Here is a 26,368-nt window from a genome sequence, read left to right as displayed (position 1 = left end):
AAAGTGTTCTCAAAATAATGGTGATTGGTGCCCATTTTCGTAAGTATACTAAAAATCACTGAATGATGCACCTAAAGGGGTGTATTTTGTAGTATATGAATTAAATCTCAATAAAAATGTTTCCAAAAAATGACAGTGAGAGAGAGGAAGGGAGGAAGGGAAACCCTGTTCTATGAAACCTAGGTTTAACTTCCATTTCTATCCCAGTCTGGCTGTAGAACTTTAGGAATGTTACTTAACTTCTCTACGCCTTAACTTCCCCATAAATAAATGGGCATAATAAGAGTTCCTAAAAAGTCAACACACGTCAAGGGCTTAGAGTTTGGTAAAGAAAAAATGTTAAGAGTTTATTATATTCTTAGATTCCCAAGTCAGCGCCCCTTCCTCATGCCCCTGTCTCTGGTTCTATTTTCAATGTGAAAGAGTAAGTCGCCTGCTCGTTCTCTTGAGCGTCTTCTTTCAGAGAACCGTGGGAGAGTGGAAATATTTAAAACATGTCAGAAAGGTCAGGCATCCTTTTTCGGGCCGCATTTCATATTTCTAAGGGAAACGGCCTTTGCCTAGTTTGACCCTCTAGGCTTCCCATCCTTTTCGCCTCAGCGCGCATGCGCGGAGGCCCGACGCCCCTTAGTTCGTGCTTCTGCCTCTTTGACAATGGCGGCTCGCGGCGTCGGGCTATTGACCCGTTTGTCCCTGCGCGCTCAGAGAAGCCAAGTCCAGTGCCCTCTTCGCAGGCTTCTCAGTTGCCCAGGAACGGTGGCCGCAGACCTCAGGAGGGAAGAGCAGTCCTCGGGGAGCGCGGACACAGGTGTGGTGCCGGGGCTGTAGCCGCGATCTGCCTCGGGCCAGGGCAGGAGGAAGAGTCTGGAGTCGCGGGCGGGCGCTTGACCTGTGGAAGCGGCCGGGGAGCCTTTGGCCATCGGAGAGGCCATGTCCCGACCTCGTCTGACCGCGCTCGGGGTATCTAGAGCCGCCGCCGTGGCTCGTTTTAGTAGCGGGGTTTGTGACATTTCTGCCTTCGGGGACTCCGTGTCCGGCAATGAAGTCGTTCAAGGCTCGTTTGCAGGCCAGGAACACAATTTGCCAGTGTTTGACAGTTTGGCGAAACATTGTTGCCGGTAATGGTAGTGCTTCCACAGTTCCTTTTTCGGTAGCTTCCTAGCTCACAAACGTAACTGATTTTGATGCTCACAAGGTTCTGACGGAGGCAGAGCGAAGCCTTGATGAATGAGTAACTGGGATCCCTGGTCCTCCAGTGGAGGCTCTGCCTCTGAAGTTACTGTGTTTTGCTTTATTCTTCTGGCCATTTTGAACAAAATCAGCTTGGTAACAGATCTGCAGGGGCTGAAACAGGCAGGAGTTTTAAGTTTATGTGTTGGTGTGTTCAGAAGTCTAGCCACCCCTCTTGAGACCTAAGAGATGCCTGTATGCTCTTTACAATTCTTAAAGCAATCTAGCAGGAGTTGTATCATTGTTTCCATTTTAGAGATGTAGACAGAGGCCCAAGGTGCTGAGTGGTTTGCAGCTGAGTTGATTTATACCTCGAGTCCCGCTGTTAAACATAATGTGTTGATATTACCATTTCTTGGAGCTGTAGTTTTAAGATATGAAATTATTTCTGGGAACAGCTCTAAAAAAGGCTAAACAAGGAAAGTGTTTTTCCTTAAAATAAATGATAGGGTTGCTGTCCTCATCAGACTGTTTGAGAGACTCATTGATAGTGAGTGGGAAATATTACTTCATATGAAAGTTCATTGACATGTTGATTGGATTGTGTGTAGTAGAAACTGCTTCTGTTAGAAACTCTTTAAGTGACTGGAAATTTGAGTAAGGCTTCTGCCAAAGAAGCTATTATAATTTAACATGACTATAGTGGCTTAATTTTAGAGTATTTTCATATGCTTTTTTTTTTTCCTTTTTTTTTCATATGCTTTTTGAGATACAGAACTATGTGAACTCAGTTTGGAAGGAATTATTATTACTCCATTTTATAGATGTAGAAACAAGTTAGTCCAAGTGGCAAGTAAGTGGTTCAAGCTTACTCAGCTATTCAGTAGCAAAGGTAAGAATAAACCCTTCTGATTCCAAGACTTCATTTAGTAGAACTTTTTTGTTTTCTTTAGGAAATGTGTTTCATTTTGTATCATTAGGGTAATATAACTGGCTAAATATTTAGAGATTCTTGTGAGGCATAATAAGTAACAAAATCCTCATTTGAATTGCTTTCCTATTTTTAAAGAGAAGAAGGTGATTACTCTATGTAATTTTATAATTAGAAGAAAATTGAGAAATACCCAGTTGAGTTATTCACTCAGTGTGAGAACTCATTGCCAAAGTTTTGCTAGTTACATTTTCTAGTAACAAGGAACACACTGTTTCATAAATCAGTCAGTTCACTTTTGATGAGGCTCAGATGGCTGGAAAATATTTATAATGAGCTAAAGGTACTAATTTCCCATTTCCCTGTTGGTCTTGGTTTTGACATAGCTTTCATGTGAGAAATGGAAAGAACCCTGATTTAAGAACAAGAATTTGTATTGTTCAGGACTCTGGGTGCAGATGACAGCAACTAACTCAAATTAAAGGGAGGATACACCAACCATGGAACCAAACTCCAGAAGGAGACGTGACTGCTTTAAGGTCACCTGGATGGGTGTGATGAGAGTGAGTTATTTCCGCCCCTGTTGTTTGGCGGCCTCCTTATCTCAGGTTCTTCTTCTACAGTTGTTGTTCATGGTAGGTGGGGAGGAATGGCCCCTAGTAGCTTGCAACTTTGTCCAATGGGAGAATAATCTTTTGCCTGAATTTGAAAGATCCTAAGAAAGAGTTTTTGATCATCACCCAAACCCCACCCCACCACCCTCACCTACTGGACCAAGAGGAGCTGTTTCAAATCATTTGAGAGTCCTGGCCCACCTAGTGGGACATGGGCACATGTATGGGAAGATAGCTATTGACAGCCGCCCCCTACAACCTCACAGACAGGGTTGTGTGTTACCAGAACAGGGGACATGTGTCAGGCAACCAAGGAGCAGCTAAACTCTGCAGGAGGCTACCCAGCTTGTTAGATGTTTGATTTGTTTTTTCATCATTAATGATACTTACCCTGTCTATCTGAAAAGGTTATTAGGAGATTCAGAAGAGAATGTTTTTGTGAAAACTGGAAAGTGCTGCACCAGTGGAAGGATAGCTGTCGTATTCACATTGGTTTGTTTCCAGGTTGTAAATCTCTACTTTCTTTGCAGTGCTTCTCTACCAGAGTTTTAGACCTTTTATTACTTCTTTCCAGATGCTCTCTGGTTAATCAGCATCCTTCAGATTCCTCATGTCTGGAGCAGAGCATGTACTCTATGTGTGGCCTGACCAGTGAATAGTGAAAAAGTGCCAGTACCCCTTGAACTTGGATTTTATATCTGTATCTATCTTCTCCCCATTCTCACCCCAGAAGCTGATACATTCCCTTGGCTTATATTGAACTTTCATCAAATCACACTTTTGTTCTTTTATACATCTACGGCTAGCTGATCCCTCCCCTCCTCCCACCCTGCCCCACCCCCGTTGTGTGCTTGTATGTTTATGTTGTTTTTTATTCTAAATGAAGGGCAATATTCTCTGTGTTTTTGCTTATCAGATTGTTATCACGACCACTGCAAATTTGAATGTCTTAAAATATTAGCACTTACTACTTTTTCCTTCCAACTTTGTGTTCTTTGTACATTTGACAGCCTTTTTACAAGGTAATGAACTTATATTACCTGAACTTCCTGACCCCTCTTTCATGACTTTGTTCTGTCTACATCATTCGTACTTTCTGTTGTTCAAGGCCAGAGCTGTTAGTCCTGTAGACTCTGCCTTCCCCCCTCACCTCCTGTCTTCTCAAGCATGTTTCTCTATCATTCATCAAACTTCTCGAGCTCCTTCTCAAATTCAGTTTCTGTTTCTCCTCAGTAGTCCACCTGCAGGCAAATACTGACAAGTGCAAAGACAGTGTATACTGATGACATTGCAGTGTTGCTTGTGATAGTGAGAAAGGTAAACCATCTCAATATTTATCATAGAAGATTAATTAAATTACCATAAATATCCAAGAATACTTATGCAATTATTTTTTTTTTTGCAATTATTTTTAAAATGAGGTAAATATATATCTACTGATGTGAAAAGATATGACAGTGTATTAAATATTTAAAAGCATATTACAGAACAGAATATGCAGTACATTTTCAGTAATTTCAGTTGTGTGAAAAATGTTTATCTCTGTAGAGGTACAGATGTATATGTTTATATATGCCTTGCAAATATCTGGAAAAGTATCACACTTAATACTTGGGTATTAGAACTGGAGGAGCATTTATACATTTACTCTATGAAATTTTGCAGTTTGATTTTACTTTTACAATTAGCAGTTGAACATCAGTGTTGACTCAGTAAATAGCAGCAACAAAAAGATGGAGGTGGTAATTACAACTGGAAGAGTGGATGAGGAAAACTTGGACCATTAAAAAAAGAAGGAAATAGGGACCAGGTGGAAAGGCTGTCAGTAGACTGAGGTCATCCCTGTCCTCAGGAGGGAAGACAGGTTCTCTTCTGTGTTGTTAAAGTAAATACAACACTGTGACTGACATTCTTCTAGAGATGTTGAAGTGAGGTATTACAGAGTGGACGCGATTCTGCCAAGAAGAGTCAGAAGTCTCCACAGACCTGAGCACAATTTGCAGGATGAATGGGAGTTTGTGAGACAGAAAATGAGAAGGTGGGCATTGCAGCCGGAGAGAAGAGTCTGTGAAAAGTTCATGGTGTGTGTGATGATGTTGTGTGAAGAGCACTGTGTCAGCAGTGTGGAAAAGGAGGAGGTGGTGGAAGTTGAGGTGGATGAGAAGGGGCCAAGGTGCTGGGAGCTTCATACTCAGGCCATGGGGCTTAGACTGGACTGGGAACACAGCAAGAAGTCAAAGAATAAGGCTTTCTTAAAAAGATTATTTTATAAAGAGGACTTTGGCACCTTTGTTTCATTGCACTCAGGCTTGTAAGAATTTCATTTAGACTTTGAAATGTTACAGCTTATATAGACGTATTATGTGTGTATTTATAAAAGTGGTTTTACTTTTCTGGTTTTTGCTTTGAAAATTTTGTGGAACACTCCCTTTTTAGCACTATTCATTGAATATAGTCAATCAGAACAGTGGACAGTTTAATGGTAATCACAAGGGAATGGTAATAGAAAGATTGAGAGGAGCACAACTTCACTTTGATAAAGGAGGAGAAGAAATAAGATGAGGTTAGGATAAAGTTGACTGTAGTCAAGTGTACAGTCTTTATATACCTTATCAAGAGACGCTTTAAAGTTTACGTGTGTGTTGGTAATGTCTTTGTCTCATTCATAGGCTCTGAAGACAGGACTCCAAAAAAGAGATTCTCTGAGGTGCAAAACGAGAGACGAGAGCAGGCTCAGCGGACTGTGTTGATCCACTGCCCAAACAAAATCGATGAGAAAAAGTTTCTCAAGTTCTTAGCCCAGCACGGACCTATTAACAGCCACTTCTTCTATGAAAGTTTTGTAAGTGTTTGAGAAACAGTCTGACTTAACAGTCATATATATTTTTTTAAGTTATTTTTTGCTCTCTTGCCTCTGCAATATGGTAAAGTTATATTTTCTGTTGATATCCTATAGCTTTCTTTATCTAAATTTTTTTAATGAGGTTTTTTTTTAATATAAGAAGTCCTTATAGGGGTATTACAGAATTATAAGCAGAATTATAACTGAATCATAATTTGACTACTTTAAATCATTCCATTACCTTAGGCACTGGAGCCAGTGAGAGGTCTTTTTTTACCTTTTGATTTTCTGTGTCAGCATTATTTTCAGCTTCACATACCATTTTATAGTGTTCCTTTTATTATTCTGCTTATAATGGTTTAAAACCATTGCTTGTGTGCATACCACTGTAGATTTTAATAATGAACATTTTTCATGTTGTGATAGTTGCTTTGAAATATGAACTAAAACACTATTAGTTTAAAAATATTAATAGTATTTAGGAATGTGTTCTGTTCTTATGTTTTTGATCTAGGGTCTTTACGCTGTTATAGAATTTTGTCAGAAGGAAAGTGTAACTTCATTGCAGAATATAACTCGGACTCCAAGCCTGAGCCCAGAGGCTGCAATTCCATTCAAGTCACGTTACTTCAATTTAAAATTGAGAAATTCATCAAACCAGACTTCTGAACTGTCAAGTATTCAATGTAGTAACCAGTCTTCTCCTTCAAGCAAGAAGCTTTATCAGTTACTTTGTTGTGCAGAAAGTGTAAGTTTTTAGGTATACTTCCCCAACTTGATATATGTGTGTTTGACTTGTTTTGCACATTTTAAGTTTTTATTATTAAATATTCAAATTACAGAGCATACTGACCAAGTGAAAAGTAAAACGATCCTTCTCCACTCCTTACCTGGTGCACCATTTGTAATCATAAGTAATCACATTCTTCCAAAGTTTTGGGCCTTTGGATTATTTTAGTTTTCTTTCTCTTGTCAACATGACATATAATTGTATATGATATTCTTTTTGTAAACTAAAAGATCTTATTTCTGTTTTTTTCTCTTTTTTTCTGCTCTAAGGTTTGTAGTTGTTGGTCAGTCGCTCAGTTGTATCTGACTGTGACGCCATGGACTGCAGCACGCCAGGTTTCCCTGTCCTATACCATCTCCCAGAGTTTGCTCAAACTCATGTCCATCGAGTTGGTGATACCACCATCTCATCCTCTGTCACCCCCTTCTCCTCTTGGCTTCAGTCTTTCCCAGCATCAGGGTCTTTTCCAATGAGTTGGCTCTTCGCATCAGGTGACTAAAGTATTGGCACTTCAGCTTCAGCCTCAGTCCTTCCAATGAATATTCAGGACTGATTCCCTTTAGGATTGACTGGTTTGATCTCCTTACTGTCCAAGGGACTCTCCAGAGTCTTCTCGAACACCACAGTTCGAAAGCATCAATTCTTCGGTGCTCAGCCTTCTTTATGGTCCAACTCTCACATCTGTACATGACTACTGGAAAAACCGTAGCTGTAACTATACGGACCTTTGTTGGCCAAATAATGTCTCTGCTTTTTAATATGCTGTCTAGGTTGGTCATAGCCTTTTTTCCAAGAAGAAAGTGTCTTAATTTCATGGCTGCGGTCACCATCTGCAGTGATTTTGGAGCCCAAGAAAATAAAGTCTGTCACTGTTCCCATTGTTTCCCCTTTTATTTGCCATGAAGCTATGGGACCAGATGCCATGATGTTTATGTTAGTTTTGATTTTTCTTACAGGCTTGTCAAAGGTTTAGCTAGTTCTTTTCAAGAATCTCTTTATGGTTTTATTTATCAAAGTATACTATTTGGGGGTATTGATTTTTCTAATTTTAAAAACTTCTAAGCTTTTATATTTCCTTTACTTTGTGGGCCTTTAAGGCTGTGGTTTTTATTTTAAATATGAATATTTAAGCTCCAGCAGGCACCTTCATGTTATGATCATTTTAACACCAGTCTCCTAGGGAACATACAGGATTGTTGTTCTAAGGAACTGGGGGATCATGGGCCTTCATTCCTGAAACTTTGCTGCTTTCTAGTGTTCCTTGCCTTTAACATTGGCTCTCCTCTCCCCTGCAACGTCCTTTAAATGTCCAGCTTTGTGGTGGTTTCTACCTCCTCTACTAGAGCACTTTACATTTTCCTGAAGCAATACTTTATACTCAGTGCCTAAGAAAAGTAGTAGTTTTAATTCTAGCCAACTTTTATTTTGCTGGTATCCTTCCTCATTCTTCAGTACAAAGGGCATTTTTAATAAGGCTCAATGTAAAAAGATTGTGTATTTTTAAAGTTGTTCTCCTAAGCCATCAAATATCTGAAATAAAATGACCATTATGCAACATGACCTGAACATTTTCTGTATTTTGTTGTTTTGTTTTGGCCAGCTAGGTAGATGATCAGCTGAACACTCTGTTGAGGGAATTCCAGCTCACAGAGGAGAACACCAGGCTCCGGTATCTCACCTGCTCTCTCATTGAAGACATAGCGGCTGCGTACTTTCCGGACTGTGCAGTCAGACCCTTTGGCTCCTCAGTGAATAGTTTCGGGAAACTAGGATGTGATTTGGACATGTTTTTGGATCTAGATGAAATTGGAAAATTTACTGCTCAAAAGGTAACTGCATTTCTTTAAATCACAAAGTTAAAATTATTAGAAGAAATAAAGGAAATCTTTGGACTTAATAAGATTATAACTTGATTTCTAAGCTTAAGAGGCAGTGTGGTAACAGAATAAAGTCTACTTGATATTGCTTCTTTGGAATTGTAAAATCTTTGCATTGGTCTAATATGTGAGCATTTTTTTGTGAATATCTTAAACATGTAATAGAATGATTGCTCCCCTCGGGGGTTGAGAAACTTTTTGGGTAGACCAAGGTTACTTACTGTGTTTTTCAGATTATGTGTATAATCATTTTGTCTGTATAACCTAGTTACTGAAATACTTTTTACATCTCATGTTATTTGCTTCCATTCATTTCTCAGAATTCTTCTGATTTTTACAGTATTCAAAGACTATGTTAGCTACATTTCAGTGTATGATTATTATGCCTTTTTATTGGGTTGTTCATATATCATTGTTATGTCCATCATCTCTGTAAATGCCTTTTCTTTGAATTCTTTTTTGTTTATTAAGATGGCCGTCTGTTATCTGTTTCAGAAACCTTCTTCTGTATCACTATTTTCAGCTTTCACATTTTTGTTCAGTTGCTAAGTCATGTCTGACTCTTTTGAGACCCTATGGACTGCAGTATGCCAGGCTTCCCTGTCCTTCACTCTCCCCTGGAGCTTGTTCACACCCATGTCCATGGAGTCAGTGATCCATCCAACCATCTCATCGTCTGTTGCCCCTTCTCCTCCTGCCCTCAATCTTTCCCAGCATCAGGGTCTTTTCCAATGAGAAGCTATGGTTTTTCCAGTAGTCATGTATGGATGTGAGAGTTGGACTATAAAGAAAGCTGAGCACCAGAGAATTGATGGTTTTGAACTGTGGTGTGGAGAAGACTCTTGAGAGTCCCTTAGACTGCAAGGAGATCCAACCAGTCCATCTAAAGGAAATCAGTCCTGAATATTCATTGGAAGGACTGATACTGAAGCTGAAACTCCAATACTTCAGTCACCTGATGCGAAGAACTGACTCATTGGAGTGATTTTGAAGCCCAGTAAAAGAAAATCTGTCACTGTTTCCACTTTTTACCCATCTATTTGCCATCAAGTGATGGGGCAGGATGCCATGATCTTAGTTTTTTGAATGTTGAGTTTTAAGTCAGCTTTTTCAGTCTTCCATCCTCATCAAGAGGCTCTTTCTGAGACTGTTGATATTTCTCTCAGCAACATAACATATGTTGTTATATTTTGGGTATAAATAGCAAATCACTGAATTTTATGCTTTTACTCCTATCTTTGAGTATTTTTATTTATTATTACTGGTGCAATTTGATTTTATTTCTACTATTTAATTTTTTATTTCCCATTTTCTATGCTTTTCCTTTGCTTTTTCTTCCTTTCCTCCTCCTGTTGAATTCTTTCTTTATTCTGTCCTTTCATCTCTTACTTTCTTTCCACTTACAGTTTAGAGATTTTATATCCTATTTATGGTTTATTAACATGCATGTCTGACAGAGTGAAGTTAATCAGTGTGTCTGGTATCATCCCAAACAATATAATAGGGGCTTTAATTACAACTTTGATTTGGAAAAACTTCTGTGTTTTTGTACAGTCTTAGGTTTCTATGACGGTTCTTTCCTATGTATTTCAAACTAATGATCTCTGTGTGACTATCCAGTTGAATCTTCAAACTTAACATTTTGAAAACAAAAGTTTATCTTCATTTCCTTGTTAATATTCTTAAGTTCTTATGAAAGTTCTTATTTATGTGTCACATGTTTATTAGTGGCATTTTAGCTTTCCTGATATTTGCTGTCACCTAAGCAAAGAAATCTAAGCTAATCTTTTAGGCCTGCCTCTTCATTTACATCCTCAAAGCTGCAGTCACAGGGTCCCTTATAAATTCTCAGTTAAATGATTATAACAACATCTTGCTTTCCACGTATTCCTCACCTCATGCCTTGGTATTCTAGCCCTCAGGTTCTGCTGAAGTTACCTTAAAACACAGATCATCCACAAACTTAGAACTGTTCTTTTTAACATAGAATTGAAATGATCTGTTTCATAATTCATTTTAGTGATAATTTCTCATTCTGTATCTTCACACACCCAGTTTTTCAGTCACATCATTTAATTACCTAACTGTAAGACACTTTTATGATGTGGATAACAACTAAACAATTGTTATATCTCTTCAGTGAGGAGTGCTGTTTCCTTCCATTCCTGACCGCCATTCCTAAGGATCTTGCAAGGCCTAGTTCTGATTCCACCTTCTTAAAACCATACTTGATTTTTTTTTCCCTCTGCTCCAGTCAAAATTAATCACTCCTTTTTTGCAGTGTCTTGCTCATCTTTCTGTCTCCAGATTCCTCCTGGGTTACATTTAGTTAGTGGTTGATCTGTGTCTCTCACTGTATCATAAACGTGGGCAGAACAGGGACCCTTTCTGTTCATTTTCTCATCCCATACAGTGCCTATATGCTCAGTGTATAATTACAGAGTCAAAACTGGCCTAGGAATATAAAACATATCACAGTGAAACAACTTAATACTTGAAGTTGTATTAAATTCCTGGCAGGGACACTTAAGTTATATTAGGTTATTTTTATATTAAATAATTAACATGGCTAACAATATGTTGTGATGGTGAAAGCTTGGGCTCAGGAGCCACACTGCAGATTAATAATTCTTCTACTTACAGCTGTGTGATAATGGGTAAGTTATTTACCTTCTCTGTGCCTTGATTTTCCTAGCTGTAAAACTGGATTGGTGCTATAGAACCAACTCAGAATGTTTGAGAGGATTGGTAGACAGTAAGAAACAGTTTTTTTCTGTTGGAAGGAGAGGAAGGAGTTGGAAACTTAGTTGGATGTTAGGTTTCTGGACTAGAGAGCTATTTAGAAAAAAAGTATTTTAAAAGACAGTGGTCCAGTCTCACTAAACCACTTGACATAATTTTGTATGTAGGTTTAACTTAAGCAGTGTTGTTATATACTTATATTCTGAAATATGTGCTTATATAAGATTGTAATAGCTTTGCTAATAGAAACATTTTAGAAATACAATGAAAAACAGGAGCGTTTTTTAATTTTAATTTTTAAATAAATAAAAATAAATTACCAACAACAACGCAAAAAGCAGGACTACTTTTAAGTCTGTCTTCATACGAGCAGCTTCTTTGATTGCTGTATGCCGTCATGGACCTCTCCTTCCTCTTGGTGCTCTGTGTCTCGGTATCCCACCTTGGTTTGTAATTCTCGGGACTTGTTTTATTCTTCAGCCTGAGTTGAGGACAGTTAGGAAGAGATTATAACTAAATCTATATATATGTCTTAGCTTCAGTCTACTGTATCCTTTTAAAAATGGCTGCAGAATAGTCTATTGAATGAATGTACCATAATTTATTTCATAACCAGTCCTTTTTTGTTAGTTAGGGAGCAGTATCTTTTTTCCTGCTTTATTGCCAACTATAGTAGGTAATATTCTTCGGTTGTGCATAACAGAAACCAATCTAGAGCAGCTTAAACAAACAGAAGATGTAGAGGAAGCATCCTAGAACTCAGGAGTCAGGAATCAGGAGTGTGGGTGAGTCCTAGGAAAAGACTAGAACTAAGGTATAAATGACCAACAATCCACGAAGGGTCTGTTTCTCTCCATGTTTTGCTTTGTTTAATATCTTCCACCCCTTCACTCTCCTTTCCCCACCCCACTTTGATTTTCTTTACATTTTCATCCTGGTGGTATAGCATGTGCCTGCCCCGAATTTTCTTAGTTCTATTTCAGCCACGTGGGAGCCTCTGACCCTCAGTTGCAGTTCCTGGTGGAAACACTGGGTGGTGATGGGGAGCCTCCGTGGTGCTTATGTCAGCAACCCTGTCTGGTCCGCGTGCTTTGTCAGGGCCTTGATCCTTTCAGGAGGAATGAGTTCTTGAAGAGGGGTGGGTTGAAGGTAGAGGGCTTTAAGCTAGATAGAGTTTTTAGAAGGTATCTACCACACAAATAGTGCTGCAGTGAGCAAACAGCTTTGTAAATCTGCTCATTTGTATTAGCATTCCTTTGGGGTGATTTCCTAGGATTTTAGTAACTAATCAAAATCTTACATATTCAAAGTTTTGCTATTTCAATATTGAAGTTGTCCCAAAAGTATGTCCCAGTTTACACTCCTCTTGTCAGGATGGGTGTGTTTCTCCTCACCCACCAAAGCTGGTCCTGTCAGCCTTTTTGTTTTTGCCAGACTGATAATCAAAAAAAACTCATTGCTATTTTAATTTCTTCTTAGTTTCTGGAAAACAAGAGCATCTTTTATGATGTTTCTTGCTCAGTTTTATTTCTTCTGTTAATTTCTTATTCAAATGTTTTTGGCCATTTGTAGAATTACGCTCTGTGCAAACCCTTCATAAATTAGGGACATGATCCCTTTATATGACATGTATTATTGTCTTCATTTGTCTTCTATCTAGTAATAAATATGCTTGACCTTAAGATGGTTTTCATTTTTATTCATTCATATTCTTTTGTGTGTTCTGGAATTTTGTGTCATGCTTAGAGAATCCTTTACTCTATGATTGTATAAACATTCTGCCATTGTATTCTGGTATTTTATTGATTAAAACCTTTTTTATTGAAGTTTATGCTCCATGTTGAATTTACTTTGGTTTTGGACTAGCCTAGTTTCTTTTTTTGATGGCCACTTGACTCATTCTTTCAATAGCATTTCTGCAGTAATTTGCAGAGTTCATTTTATTAACTATTAAATGCATATAGTTACATCTAGTTATATTGTCTGTTTCCTTCTGTTGATCTGCTGTTCTCATGCATGTACTTCCTGTTATAACTACTGTGGGTTTGCAGATCTTATGAAAGTGGAAAGGCTGACTTGGGAAGGGCATGTATATGTTCACAGAGTCTGTGGTTCTACATGTAGTATTACATAAGTCAATTATAAAAAGCCAATGATCTTTCAAGGTAGTATTTTATACTCTAGAGAATCAAAAGACAACTGAAGATTTTTTTTATGTTTTTATTGAAGTATAAGTTGATTTACAGTGTCGTGTTCATTCTGGCACACAGCAAAGTGATTCAGTTATATTGTGTCTATTCTTTTGCATGTTCTTTTCCATTATGATTTATCACAGGGTAGTTAATATAGTTATCTGTGCTATACAGTAGGACCTTGTTGTTCATTTTATATATAGCAGTTTGTATGTGCTAATTCTAAACTGCTAATTTATCCCTTCCCTATCCCCATGCCCTTTGGTACCATAAGTTTGTTTTCTATGTCTGTGAGTCTGTTTCTGTTTTATAAATAAGTTTATTTGTATCATTTTAAATTCCACATATAAGTGGTGTCATATATTTGTTGTTCTCCTTCTGACTTCATGGTAATCTTTGGTCCATTTATGTTGTGTACATAGCATTATTTCGTTCTTTTTTATGGCTGAGTACTATTCCTGTGTGTGTGTGTGTGTGTGTGTGTGTGTGTGTGTGACTGTATATCACATCATCTTTATCCATTCATCTGTCAGTGGACATTTAGGTTGCTGCTATGTCTCATCTGCTGTAAATAGTGCTGCCATGAGCATTGGGGTGCATGTATCTTTTCAGATTTTTCTCCAGATAAATGCTCAAGAGATGGAGTTTTGGATCATATGGTAGCTCTATTTTTGTTTTTCAAAAGAACCTCCATATTGTTTTCCATAGTGGCTTCACCAGTTTGCATTTCCACGAAGAGTGTAGGAGGGTTCCCTTTTCACCCTCTCCAGCATTTATTATTTGTAGACTTTTTAATGATGGTTGTTCTGACTGGTGTGAGGTGATATTTAATTGTTTTTTAATTTTTAATTGAAGGATAATTGCTTTACAATATTGGTTTCTGCCATACATCAACATGAATCAGCCGTAGATATACATATGTCCCCTTCCTCTTGGACCTCCCTCCCACCTAATTTTAGCTTTGATTTACATGGTGATGTTGAGCATCTTTTCATATGCCTATTGGCCATCTGTGTGTCTTCTTTGGAGAAATGTCTATTTAAGTCTTATATGCACTTTTTGATTGGGTCTTTTTTTGTTTGTTTCTGTTTTTGTCATTGAGTTGTATGAGCCATTTGTATGTATTGGCCCTTGTCCAGTCGAACTATTTGCAAATATTTTCTCCTAGTCTGTTGATTGTCTTTCATTTTGACAATTGAGGATTTTTGGTCTGCTTTTGGCTGTGATTGCATGGAGAATTTTTTGTGTCTGTATGGTTATTAATTTTTTGTTTTGTGTGTGTGTGTTTTGACCAGAAATGACTTAGAGCATCCTTTTAGAAAAGTTTTAGAAGTTCCTTTTTATAAAAAAGCTCCTATTTGCTAATGTTTTTATTATTCAGACCTCAGGAAATTTTCTGATGGAATTTCAAGTGAAAAACGTTCCTTCGGAAAGAGTTGCAACTCAGAAGATCCTGTCTGTGATAGGAGAGTGCTTAGACCAGTTTGGCCCAGGCTGCGTGGGAGTACAGAAAATACTGAATGCCCGCTGTCCCCTTGTCAGGTTCTCACACCAGGCCTCTGGATTTCAGTGTGATTTGACTACTAACAACAGGTATGGTCTCTTACTATCTTAAATGAATGTTACAAGGTATTAGCATAGTTTTTCTTGTGCAGAAACAGTGATTTTTGACTCTTGGATATGCTTTACTAATAATTTTTTTTAAACGTGAAAACTTGATAAGTAGGAAGTACTTTCTCTTATACTATATATATCTATTGGGAGTTTTTTTTTTTTGGTGTTCTTAATAAAATGTTAAGATACTGTGTTGAAATGTTAACATACCTAACAAACATCTTCTGAGAACTGTGTTTCATTGTTCCTATTTATGTAGCCTGATAACAACTCAAAAGTTCCTGAGTATCTGGCCTTCTAGTTTACTTAGAAAGTAAAGTGGCATCTTGAGTTTGTCCTCGGAATTGCCTCCAGATATAGTCAACTTTGTGTCAAACAGATGGTGGACTGAGCAGCCTAATAAGACTGCATAGTTTTCTTCAGCATGTTTTCATTTTATTATCAACCTGTTTGCTTAAAAAGGGGGGGGTAATGAGAGTGACAAGTTCTTTTATGCTCTGATAACTTTTCTTTGGTTCTCAGTAGGGAAAACTTCTCAGTTGCGACGTTTGTTTCTTTATACTCTAGTATGCTCATTGCATGCATTCGTCTCCCTGTACTGTTAGTTAAATAATCATAACTAAAAATAGATTCAGAAAATCCAGTCTAGAGCAGTTTTGAATAAACTCAAGTGTTCACTAACAAGTCAGTGCTAAGTACTTCTGAATTTCTCTCAAGTGGCTCATAGAGTAAAAATAAATAAAAACACATACTATACTTTCTATCATTACTATATTTTCTTTATAGTATGTAAGTCAAATAAAATGACTTTTATCTTTGTAATAGTGTTATTTTCATTGTCTTGTTGCCATAGTTTTTAAAAATTTAATATGCATCAGACTTTTTATACTTGCATATTTCTTTATACTTGCATGTTTTTTTAATATCAGATATCTTGTACTGTGTGTTTTTTTAAGCTATTTATTTTTCAGCTTAATTTAGCTTCATTTACATAGCTAAAACATTTAATCACCATGAATTTCTAATTTGCCATTTCCTCTCCTTTCCTTAAACTCAGGAAGTGCCACCCATGATGGTACTTCGTAGGCAGTTTGGAGTTGATACTGTGAAATAACATGTGCCCTCTCTTGGGTCTTTGAGAAATTATAAGACATGTCTTGATCATTAGGAACTTAATTTTAGAATATTTCTTATAACTCTTTGCATTATAACATATGACTAGAAGACTTAGAAAATAGGCTCTGAAGACTGATTTCTTAATACGTATTTAATCTTCCTGAGTTGTGGTTTTTATAAATAGTATACTTAAGTAATTTTGGCTGAATTTTAAAAGACTTATATTTTCTTGATAAAATAAGTATATTTCCCTTGTCTGTGGAAGGACTAGATAATCTCCTTTTCCCATTCTGAAGTGTCCTGATTTGGATGGTAAAGTATAAGGGTAGGTCACCTATAATCAATCCATAACAAGATCAAATTGTTTTCAAAATTCAGTTATCAGGAAATCTTTGTCATATTTTTCTTCCTGTGGCGAGTGCAAATCCTACAAATGACTTCATTTCCCTTCCAGCTTCATCTGATAGGAAGATCAGAAACATCATGCAGCACAGTTTTAATTACTCTGCAGAACCATTGGATTGGAATGCCTATAGCCCAGATAGATTCTGATTCTGACTTTGTTCATTCTGTCTCTGTCTCCTCTGCATGTATCCTCAGTGCCCCCTAAAACACTAGAAAAGCTGTGGGTACAACAAATAAACACAGGAATTAATGATGACTCAAAACAGAAAAGGACTAGTTAATCTACATGTGCAACTAAAGTATGAAGTCTCTTACTTACAGACTTGCCTGTGTCTTTATTGATAGTTAATGAACAGCACTTAGGTATTATTTCACTTATTACATCATGTTTAGGAACTTTGATTTAAAATTTTTAAGTTTGATAACTGCATTGTGGTTGTCAGTATTTAGAAGAATGTTTTAATGGTAATGAAAGGTTACCATTCATATTAAATGTTATATTGCAGATACATAATGCATTTGATGATCTGCTCTTATTGTTCTGAATATGTTTAGATAGAGTAAGATAGATATGTGCCCAGGTTTGTGTTTTGTTCTACTCTGGGATCATAATTTGGGGGGTTGAAAATTTCTGTTATTTTTTTCTTTCGAAGGATTGCCTTGAAAAGTTCTGAACTGCTTTACATGTATGGTGCCCTGGACTCACGGGTTAGAGCCTTGGTGTTCAGTGTCCGATGCTGGGCTCGAGCACATTCGTTAACGAGTAGTATTCCTGGTGCTTGGATTACAAATTTCTCCCTCACCATGATGGTCATCTTTTTTCTCCAGAGGAGGTCACCTCCTATTCTTCCAACACTAGACTACCTAAAAACCCTTGCAGGTGAGACTCAAAGCATCTGTTTTCTCTCTAACCGTTTGAATGGATAGCATTACCATGTGTTATCAAAGCCATGTGTGTGTTTGTTTATTGTTCAGTTGCTCAGTCAGGTAACTCTTTGCAACCCCATGGACTGCAGCATACCAGGCCTCCCTGTCCTTCACTATGTACTGGAGTTTGCTCAAACTCATGTCCATTGAATTGATGATGCCATCCAACCATCTCATCCTCTGTCTCCTCCTCCTCCTCCTGCCTTCAGTCTTTCTCACCATCAGGGTCTTTTCCAGTGAGTCGGCTCTTTGCATCAAGTGGCCAAAGTATTGGAGCTTCAGCATCAGTCCTTCCAGTGAATATTCAGGGTTGACTTCTGTTAGGATTGATCTCCTTGCTGTCCAAAGGACTCTCCAGAGTCTTCTCTAGCACCACAGTTCGAAAGTATCAGTTTTTGGACACTCTGTTTAAGGGTCATGTATTTTCAAAGTGTTGTGACTCTATTAATAAAATCTGAAAGCTGTTAATTTTCTTAATGTCCACCAGGGGTCATGAGAGCTGATGATTTGTGAAGCTGAAGCCTTTAAAATTTTTCAAGCGCTCTGTCTTGCTATGTCAGTTGGCAACATTGTTTACCATCTCCTGAGCCAGCTGGAGCCTCTCCTGGCTTGACCAAGTTTGGAATGACCTTGGAGAAAAATATATCCCAGATGCAGCTTCTGATTGGAGCCCAGCTTACAAATGGCTTTCCAAGTTTGAAGCTATTTCCAGATTTCTCTTAGAAATGCCAAAAACCATTTCATGGTATTTCAAGGTCCTAAATTTTTTTTTTGGTTGAAAGTTTATAGGCAATTTTAAGTGAATGGTTTTAGAATTAGTATACTATTTAATTTGTGTTTTAAATAAATTGAAATTTTGATAGGCTGCTGGAGGAGATACTAAAGTATTACAGTCTTAAATTATGAAAGGAAGATAATTCAGGGATTTACTCAGAAAATGTATATGCACTCCATCTTCTGCCCCTCCTATATATTGCTGCCAGATAATTCTTTTAAAGTACACTCCTAAAGTGGCCCTGTTTAAAGGGATTTTAAAAGGATTTTTTTCCCTAGAGAATAAACCTCAGGCAGTTGGCTTAGCTTTGTATTATATAGGATCTTCACCTGTAATTATTTTTCCAGCCTCTTCTCCCACTGTTTCTCTTCATGTATTCCCACATTTCAGCCAATAACATGTTCATAACATTTCCTCTTAGCTCCTTTTTTTACGATATTTGTTTTTCATCCTGGAACATGCCTTTTCTTATCTATAAATTCTTTTAAGTTCACTTCCGTGACACTTCTCTTATTATTCAAATTAGAAGTAATCTCTTCTTTCCTGCAAACACTAAGTGTTGGTACCACTTGAAAGTAAGCTTTAAAAAAGCTCCGTGTGGTAGGTTATGGAAAGTAGGAAGTTTAGAGGGAGGTAGAGCGCTGGGCCTGTATCTCACCTTTGAGGTCCATGCCTGTGTTCATCTCCTCATTCAGTGTCATTGATTCACTCTGGATCTATTGGCTACAAACTATGTTTCAGATGTGGTTTTTGGTGCAGTGGTTTGTATAGACAGTGTTCTTAGGCAACGCTTAAATCTAGTAAAGAGATAAGATGCACACAAACAGAAAACCTGGGTAGATCTTACCTGTTAGCAGCCTGGAAAGATCACTTCCTGTTCAGTCCTGCTGTATGCGCTGATGCTTAAGACTACTTTCCTAGAAACTATTTGGGGAAGTATCATGGATTTTGGAGTTTAGAAGCAAAGAAAGAATAGAAACTGAAAAAAGGAGGCTGCTTTGAAGCAGATTTATGTTGGCGACACACCATCACACCTTGGTGGTTCTCTTCCACCCCTGCCGCTGTCAGGCCCTAAGCCAAATACAAGTTTATTCACATTCTATGGCATCAAAACATTCCTTTGATAGGAATTCTTTTATTTTCTACTTAAAAATACCAAGGTGGTTGTTTAACATTTTTCATGCTCATTCTTAAACATGGTCAGAGAAATCAGGCCATTTCAGTTGCTTTTTTCCACATAGCAAATTATAGGTGTGAATTACTAATAAATGTAAAAGTGAACTTGATATAATTGTTGCTACTTTTTGATCATTGATTTTTGAACTTCTAGTGAAATCTTGAACTTGCTATGGAATATTTTTTCATAGGTAAATGTGTGTATGAAGGATGTGGTAAAGATAATTTACAAGAATGTATCTAAATTTTTTTTTTCTACTCATTTATGTATTCTTCAAAATCCATGCTTTTTATACTTTCTGATTTTAACCAGCGGTCCCAGACTGATGTATCTTCAACAGTATATGGCTAAGAATAAAAACAGTGTTAAACTGTGAAATCATCGCCATCGTGGGAATTCTGTGGTTCATGAGCTGAGGGTCTTGAGTCTTGTTACAGTCATTTTCTTCTAAACTGTGCCTCTCATTTGATATTCAGATAGAGCCTATCAATTTGTATTGTTTCAAAAAGAAGAAAGTAAAAGAGTAAGCTTGCTTGATTGCCTGCTAGTTTATTAGTAGAAGGCAGTGTCAGTTTGTGGAACACCTGTCAGCACTTCTAGGACTTTGTCATCCACTGTTTGAAATCTGGAAGTTGAAGTCCAGACCTTCTAGCCTTGCGTTTAGGGTCCCTCACGACCTTTGTCTTCCTCCTCTTCTTGTACCTTCTCTCCTCTTTGCAGCTCAGGAGCTGCAGTTCTCCATGCTCCGCACAGATCCTAGAGCCTCTGCACTTCTGCATATCTTGTGCCTTCGCCTGCAGTGGCGGCTTCTCCTGCCTTCTCTTTTTACCCGGAGAAACCCATCCCGATCAAGCCAGGGAAGAGAAAAGGCAAACCCAGTCCAGAATCTGACTTGTTAAGTCTTTCCTGGCTTCCTCTCTCCTCCCTTCCTTCTAGGAGGTGGTGCCCTGTTGCCTTCCAAGCACCTGGAACACACCTGTATTATGACAACTATTAGATTGTTGTTCTTTGATCTGGCTGCCTTGACCAAGTGTTTCTAGGTCAGGCTGTCTGCTTTGTCTCTGCATTTTCCACTCCTGGCTTAGAGGAGTTCAGTAAATAGATTCAGATGATTGGATGAATATTTTAAAGTTGAAGGCTGTTTGTACTGAGCACGATGGCAGCTTTCATATTTTGATTATTCTTGAAGTTTTGTTTCTTCATGTTCTCTTACAGTCTCTACTACTTTCCCCCATGTGTCTCTTTTATTTTCTTGTGTTTTCTGTCTTGTTTTGGCTTTGGTCCCTTTGTAATATTTACTTCTGTGCTTAATGCTTTTAACCCAGCATCTTCCTCTCATAATCAGTCATTTGATTAGAGTTCTTTTGTTTAGGACTCCTGTTTTTCTTTCCTATGATGAGTTAAAGGTTTCAAGAAGAAATAAATGGGTGGTACTTTCAGCAAGTTTGATGCAGAGACCCCAACATAGAAGAGAGCTTTAGTTGCTCATTCTCCGTGACCCAGTGACAATTCATTGAGTTCGAGGCACTTGGCTGAAATTTTTTTTGCATCATCTAAGTTTCCTATGTTAGAACATGCTCTTTCAGTCTTTTTTTCTGGAAGAGAAGGCCTGGCTTCTAACATGCTGAAACTTTGGCGTTTATTACACCATTTATTGTGTTTAGAACAGTTTTCCCACCCTCAAATGTGTCTTGCATCTCCCAGTATAGAGATTCTTCCTTGTACTGTCTCCAGGATAAACCTGACATTTTCTGTCAGGAAGAGACCTGGGGGTCTCACTGCTCTAAGCATCAGGCATCCAGGCTGGGTCCTTCTGGTCAGATCTGGCACTTCAGCTGCCAAGCTGTTGGGGGCTCTGCCTAAATGTCTGGTTTCTTCTTGGCTTTCTTTACTGCTGGTTTAGGACCCAGTGTTCTCAGATCTCTTTCAGTCATTGCTGCTTGTCCATCAGTTCTTCAACGTAAAATTTTTGGTTGCTCTTGTCTTTCCTATTCTCCATCTTTAAGATTTTATGTCATTTTACTCTCATTTCAGTAATGCTTTGGGGTGAAGGTAGATGCTGAGTTTATATCACCATCTTTACCCCAGAGCATGTGCTCTGAAACAACATGTAGGTGCCACCCAGAGGGGCTGAGTGTCACTGGCATGTGTGGCCTGGTGGGAGGGGTAATAGGACTTGACCTTGTCTGTAGATCACCAGTGTTTCATACAATACTTTCTAAGAAGTAATTTCCATAGAAATGAGCAGAGAGAAATAGGGTGTCATAGGAGCTTCCCAGGTGGCTGGGCGATAAGGAATCCACCTGCCAGTGCAGAAGACGTCCCTGATTTGGGGAGATCCCCTAGGGTAGGAAAGGGCAGCCCTCTCCAGTGTTCTTCCTGGGAAATCCCATGGACAGAGGAGCATGGTGGGCTACAGTCCGTGGGGTCACAAAGAGTTGGACATGGCTGAGCGACTGAGCATGCACACAAACAACAGGGTGTCATATGTTTGAATAGGTTGAGAATGATTTCTCTGCGGCAGCATGGTTCAGTAGAGCTTCCTGTCATCACGTTGTCCATTTGGCAGCCACTTGTTACCTGTGGCTAGTTTAGTGCAGTTGCTCAGTCGTGTCCGACTCTTTGCAACCCCATGAATCGCAGCACGCCAGGCCTCCCTGTCCATCACCAACTCCCGGAGTTTACCCAAACTCATGTCCATCGACTCAGTGATGCCATCCAGCCATCTCATCCTCTGTCATCCCCTTCTCCTACCCCCAATCCTTACCAGCATCAGGGTCTTTTCCAATGAGTCCACTCTTCGCATGAGGTGGCCAAAGTATTGAAGTTTCAGCTTCAGTAGGCACTTGAAATATAACCATATATTAGTGTGACTAAGGAACTGAATTTTTTAATGGCTTTCATTTGTATATTAGCTTAATAGCAGAAAAACAGGAGCGAGAGTAAAAAGGGAGAAGACTTAACAGCTGAGTTGTTTCCTGGGTTTGAATGCCTTAGGGGTTTTGAAAAAACAAAACTGGCCCTGTCTTAAATCAGGGGATCGTTTTTTTCCTTCAAGTTTTACTACTTTCTGTTAAAAACTTTTTCTGGTGAAGACCAACAGTTATAGACACAGTCTGTTTTTCATCACTGTACATTCCTAGAAATATTAAGTACTTTAATGCAGATATACTTTAATGTGGATTTACTTTTTTGTTGGAAATATATTCCTGGAAAAAAGAAAAATAAGACATAGCAGCTAAAAGAGCATCAGTATATATGACTGGCCTGCTGATAATTTGAAATAATAAGGTATGTGCCTGGGTCCCAGGAAAAATAAATCTAAATGGACCTGTATATAAATTCTTCAGTTGTATAACAGTGCACATAAAATTTGCTGTTAAAATGAGTAACAATTAATTTTAGAATTTAGAATTAGTTGTAGAGTTTGGAATGATTTTTGAGTACTTAAGTCAGTAACCAGGGTTTTAACCAAAAAAAAACCAAAACCACACCAAAAAAAGGGAGGCAGTAGTTTGAAGAAACCTTGTTTTATCTCTTTCTGAATTTCTCTCTGGCTATTATAATCATTCAAAGTCAAATATCAGCGACCATTCAGATTCTTGGTTATGTGCCTACTGTATGCTGGACACTGTTGTTGTGGACTGGCCAGTAGGAAGAGGGAAGGTCATCACTGCCTTGGACTGGACAGTGGTCTCTCTAGTCCCAGACTGGGGTCATGGAGTGGATAGCATGCTTGCAGCCACGGTGTGGTCAGGTGCTTGCTGATGGAGCGCGGGACAAAAGGCTGGGCGCCCCCTTCCGGTTAGGAAAGGAGAAAGCCCTTTCAGTGGCGGTTGATTAGACTTCTAAGAGTGGGAGTTTGTTTGCCTGCATGTTGTACAGTGGGAGGTGGATTAGAATGGATGAAGGATTTCATGGTAGGTGTATATTTATCCGTAACTAGGGAAATGATTCCCTCTAAAGATGTAAATACTGTTAGGAAAGGTGAATTGTGTGAGTCTGCTGTGCTGTTAAATGAGTCATACTGAATCCCAGTCACTGCAGAGGCCTGCCTCTTTGAAATTACCAGAAGTTTTTCAGAACTCTTAGAACATCCAGTTTGTATGTGTCTTGGATGAGTTGTTGAAAGTAAATGCACAAAAGGATAATAAGACTGAAAATGGAGATCTAAATTAAATATAATTGATCAAAGATATTACCAGGATTTAAGTGGGTGAAAGATGGGAACAGTCTACATTTTCATTTATTACTAGAAAACTGATGACCTCAGAGGATAGATTATGAATCATTGAGTGTTGATGGACAGTCTGTTCACCAAAGTTCATGTAAGGTTAATTTTACTGTAGCATAATTGCTCTCAAATCCTTTTTAATGGAGTTTTAATCCTACTATTTATACTATATATAAAAAACCCTGACCAAGAATAGGACATGTTAATCTATAGCTTTGATTTGTGTGATTATAAATTTCTGAAGTAGGGAATATCTTTGAAACAGAATGTGAAATATTTTCCATTTCTGTTTATTTAAGATGCAGAAGATAAGTGTATAATAGAAGGCTACAACTGTACATTTGTTCGTGACTTGAATAGAATTAAACCTTCAGGAAACACAGAAACACTAGGTAGGTGTTTTCCTTTTTCTTGTTCCTTTTTGGACTGAAATAGACTTTCTTATTATCTTCCTTGTTTTATTTTCTTACAGAATTACTACTGAAAGAATTTTTTGAGTATTTTGGAAATTTTGCATTCAATAAAAATTCCATTAATATTCGACAGGTAAGTACTATTTAATGTTTCGTTATTAGGTGTATGGTCTTCTATTTACTAATATTTAATGAGTGTAGTTTTCAAAGCATTCTAACAAATGTCATTGCATATCAACTCTGTGATGATAGAGAGTAATAAAAAAAATTGACACCTAGTGGAGCTACATGACTTGGGCTAAGATATCATCTAGTAGACCAGTTCTTTTTAGCATCTGTCTTTGTCAGTTTGCCGTGATATCTTTGTCACCACCTACTACTAAGACTGTATCCTTCAAAATATGGAATATATTCTAAAAAGCTTTTTAGAAAGCATAATTTCATATACACTTCTCTTTAAACCAGATTGAGTTTCTTTGGAAGAAATGGAATACCTAGTCCCAAAGATAGATTTTAATAATTCCCTCAGTTTGAGCCCTTAGGGTTTAATTTACTTAGGCAAGTGAATTTATGATTTTGGTTCATCTGAGTAGGTGGAATGACAGACATTTTCCATAAAAGAAGAGCCATCAGAGCAAACTCCAAGCAGAATCTGTTTACAAGTGGAGGATACGTGAGATGGCCTCCAGGTTTATTCTGTTTAGCATGTGGATATTTGGTTACAGCCCGTGTAAGACTAGCTTTGTAAAACACATACTCAGATATTCTTTTTTGTTGTTTTTTCAACTCTCCTTTTTTCATCCTTTCCTGACCCTTATCCTGTTCATGGAGACCTTGCTTAAAAAAGAAAAAAAGAGAGGAAAAGTGTGGGATAGAGAGGGTAAGAGACACAGAGCTCTGGAATGCAGTCTAAAAGAAAAAGGTCATAGAACACAGGAAGTACTTTCCCCTATATATACCCTCACTACTCAGGGCTCAGAGATAATGATAGGGCAGGACCCCTGTTGGACAGTGGCTTGAGAGGCATTAGGGAATTAACAGGGGCTGCTCACATTGGAGACTCCTGACTTGGTTTTGTAGTATTTATGTATGTGATATCATTTGAAAGAGGAAAAGATTATATAGATTAGTGGATCACTGATGTTCATGAGTCAGCTCTGGCTTTTTTTAATTCTATGAGATATCTCACCTGGCAGAGCCTTATTTAAGTCGAATCTTTAGGATGAGTATAGGAAGCTTTTAATGTTTTAAAATACATAATGAATAATCCTTTGTTCCTTCCCTTCCTTTCTCATTTCATACTTGTGAAACATTAATTATTATATTTAATTTAAGGCTTCTAACTCTATGTACTTCTATTTTGTGTGTGATAGGTATGTTTTTAGGAAGTCCCCAAAATAACTATCTTATGCCATTTTTCTTTTCCGTATTTCTTTTCCTTCTCAGCTCTATTCTGTTAGATAAACGTTATGTTAAAAATACTTTTATTGGTTGACTTAGTCCAGATACCTCTCATCGGAGCAGTGACATCATCATCCATAGCTCATAAACCTAATTTATTTTTCTCTAAAGAGCACTCATAAAACTACAGTGGAAAAAGCCAGTCAGAAGTACACACACATACAGTAACACATAACATGCATACATACCGAGCTCCCTTGGGAAAGAGATCCTTTACTCTGTAAAGTTAGTGCTGGTGTTTTATGTGTTTTTGACATTTTATTAAACCAAACAGTTTTTATATCTGAGCCCTTAATATATTCATACATCTTTTTCTTCCTGGTAATGATCTACAGGGAAAGGAACAGAACAAACCAGAATCTTCTCCGCTGCACATTCAGAATCCTTTTGAAACTTCTCTCAACGTTAGCAAAAATGTAAGTCAAAGCCAACTGCAAAAATTTGTGGATCTGGCCAGAGAAAGTGCCTGGATTTTACATCAGGAAGGTAAAGACCGCCCTTCACCATCAAGTAATCAGCCTTGGGGGTTGGCAGCCCTGCTGCTACCTTCTGTAGCAAATAATGTGTCTCTTTCCAAGAAGAAAAAGAAGCCTGCAAGTGAAAGAATTAAAAACTTGTTGGATTCCATAAAAACTAGCGGTGCAGAAAATTCCACAGCCACTAATGGGAGAAGAGCAATTAGCACTCAGGCATGATGGCTGTTTATTTGCTTTCAGAACTGGTTTTGTCCTGTAAGCTGGTTGCTGACTGCCTGGAAGAACCGTGCGAAGCCCTGGCAAGTCATACTTCCATCCAGTGTCTCTCTTCTCATGATCTTCCTGTTGGGCCCTTTAAACTGGTCTGAGATTCTGCGATATGTTCAGTCTGAAAGCAGTGGCACCATATGAAAACGCTAGCCATAGGAACAGGTGAAAGAAGATTAGAATGTACTTCAGATAAAATATACAAAGCAGGTGGGAAAAATCAGTCTTAGAATCAAACCATTGTTGCTATCCACATCAGTCTCTGGGTGTAAATCATTTAAAGGGACTTCTAGATATGTACATACGTAGGCAATGAATACAATAAAGTTGAGAAGTTTGATAGTA

The 26,368-nt window shown here is 38.0% G+C and overlaps 1 protein-coding gene across 2 annotated transcripts; it reads left to right on the top strand.

The window, feature by feature from the left end:
• Nucleotides 1-633: 633 nt before the first annotated feature.
• Nucleotides 634-26,368, top strand: MTPAP (mitochondrial poly(A) polymerase). Of its 2 annotated transcripts, XM_061126365.1 has the most exons (10): nt 634-808; nt 5,385-5,557; nt 6,072-6,305; nt 7,952-8,176; nt 14,540-14,751; nt 16,947-17,173; nt 23,706-23,798; nt 23,879-23,952; nt 25,616-25,696; nt 25,997-26,368. In XM_061126365.1, exons 1-10 carry the CDS (start codon nt 655-657, stop codon nt 26,165-26,167), a joined length of 1,644 nt encoding a protein of 547 aa, XP_060982348.1. In that variant the 5' UTR covers nt 634-654; the 3' UTR covers nt 26,168-26,368. The 2 variants fall into 2 exon arrangements, with proteins under 2 accessions (XP_060982348.1, XP_060982347.1); XM_061126364.1 differs by having other exon boundaries at nt 25,616-26,139.

Source organism: Dama dama, chromosome 23 (genome assembly GCF_033118175.1).
Source record: "Dama dama isolate Ldn47 chromosome 23, ASM3311817v1, whole genome shotgun sequence".
Classification (NCBI taxonomy): domain Eukaryota; kingdom Metazoa; phylum Chordata; class Mammalia; order Artiodactyla; family Cervidae; genus Dama; species Dama dama.
This window is presented reverse-complemented; position numbering and strand designations above follow the sequence as displayed.

Excerpts from the sequence above, each read along its gene's own strand:
- MTPAP (XM_061126364.1), top strand. The coding sequence starts at position 655 with ATGGCGGCTCGCGGCGTCGGGCTATTGACCCGTTTGTCCCTGCGCGCT. Across the intron at positions 14,752-16,946 it reads GATTTGACTACTAACAACAG|GATTGCCTTGAAAAGTTCTG; the intron begins GTATGGTCTCTT and ends TTTCTTTCGAAG. Across the intron at positions 23,953-25,615 it reads ATTCCATTAATATTCGACAG|GGAAAGGAACAGAACAAACC; the intron begins GTAAGTACTATT and ends AATGATCTACAG.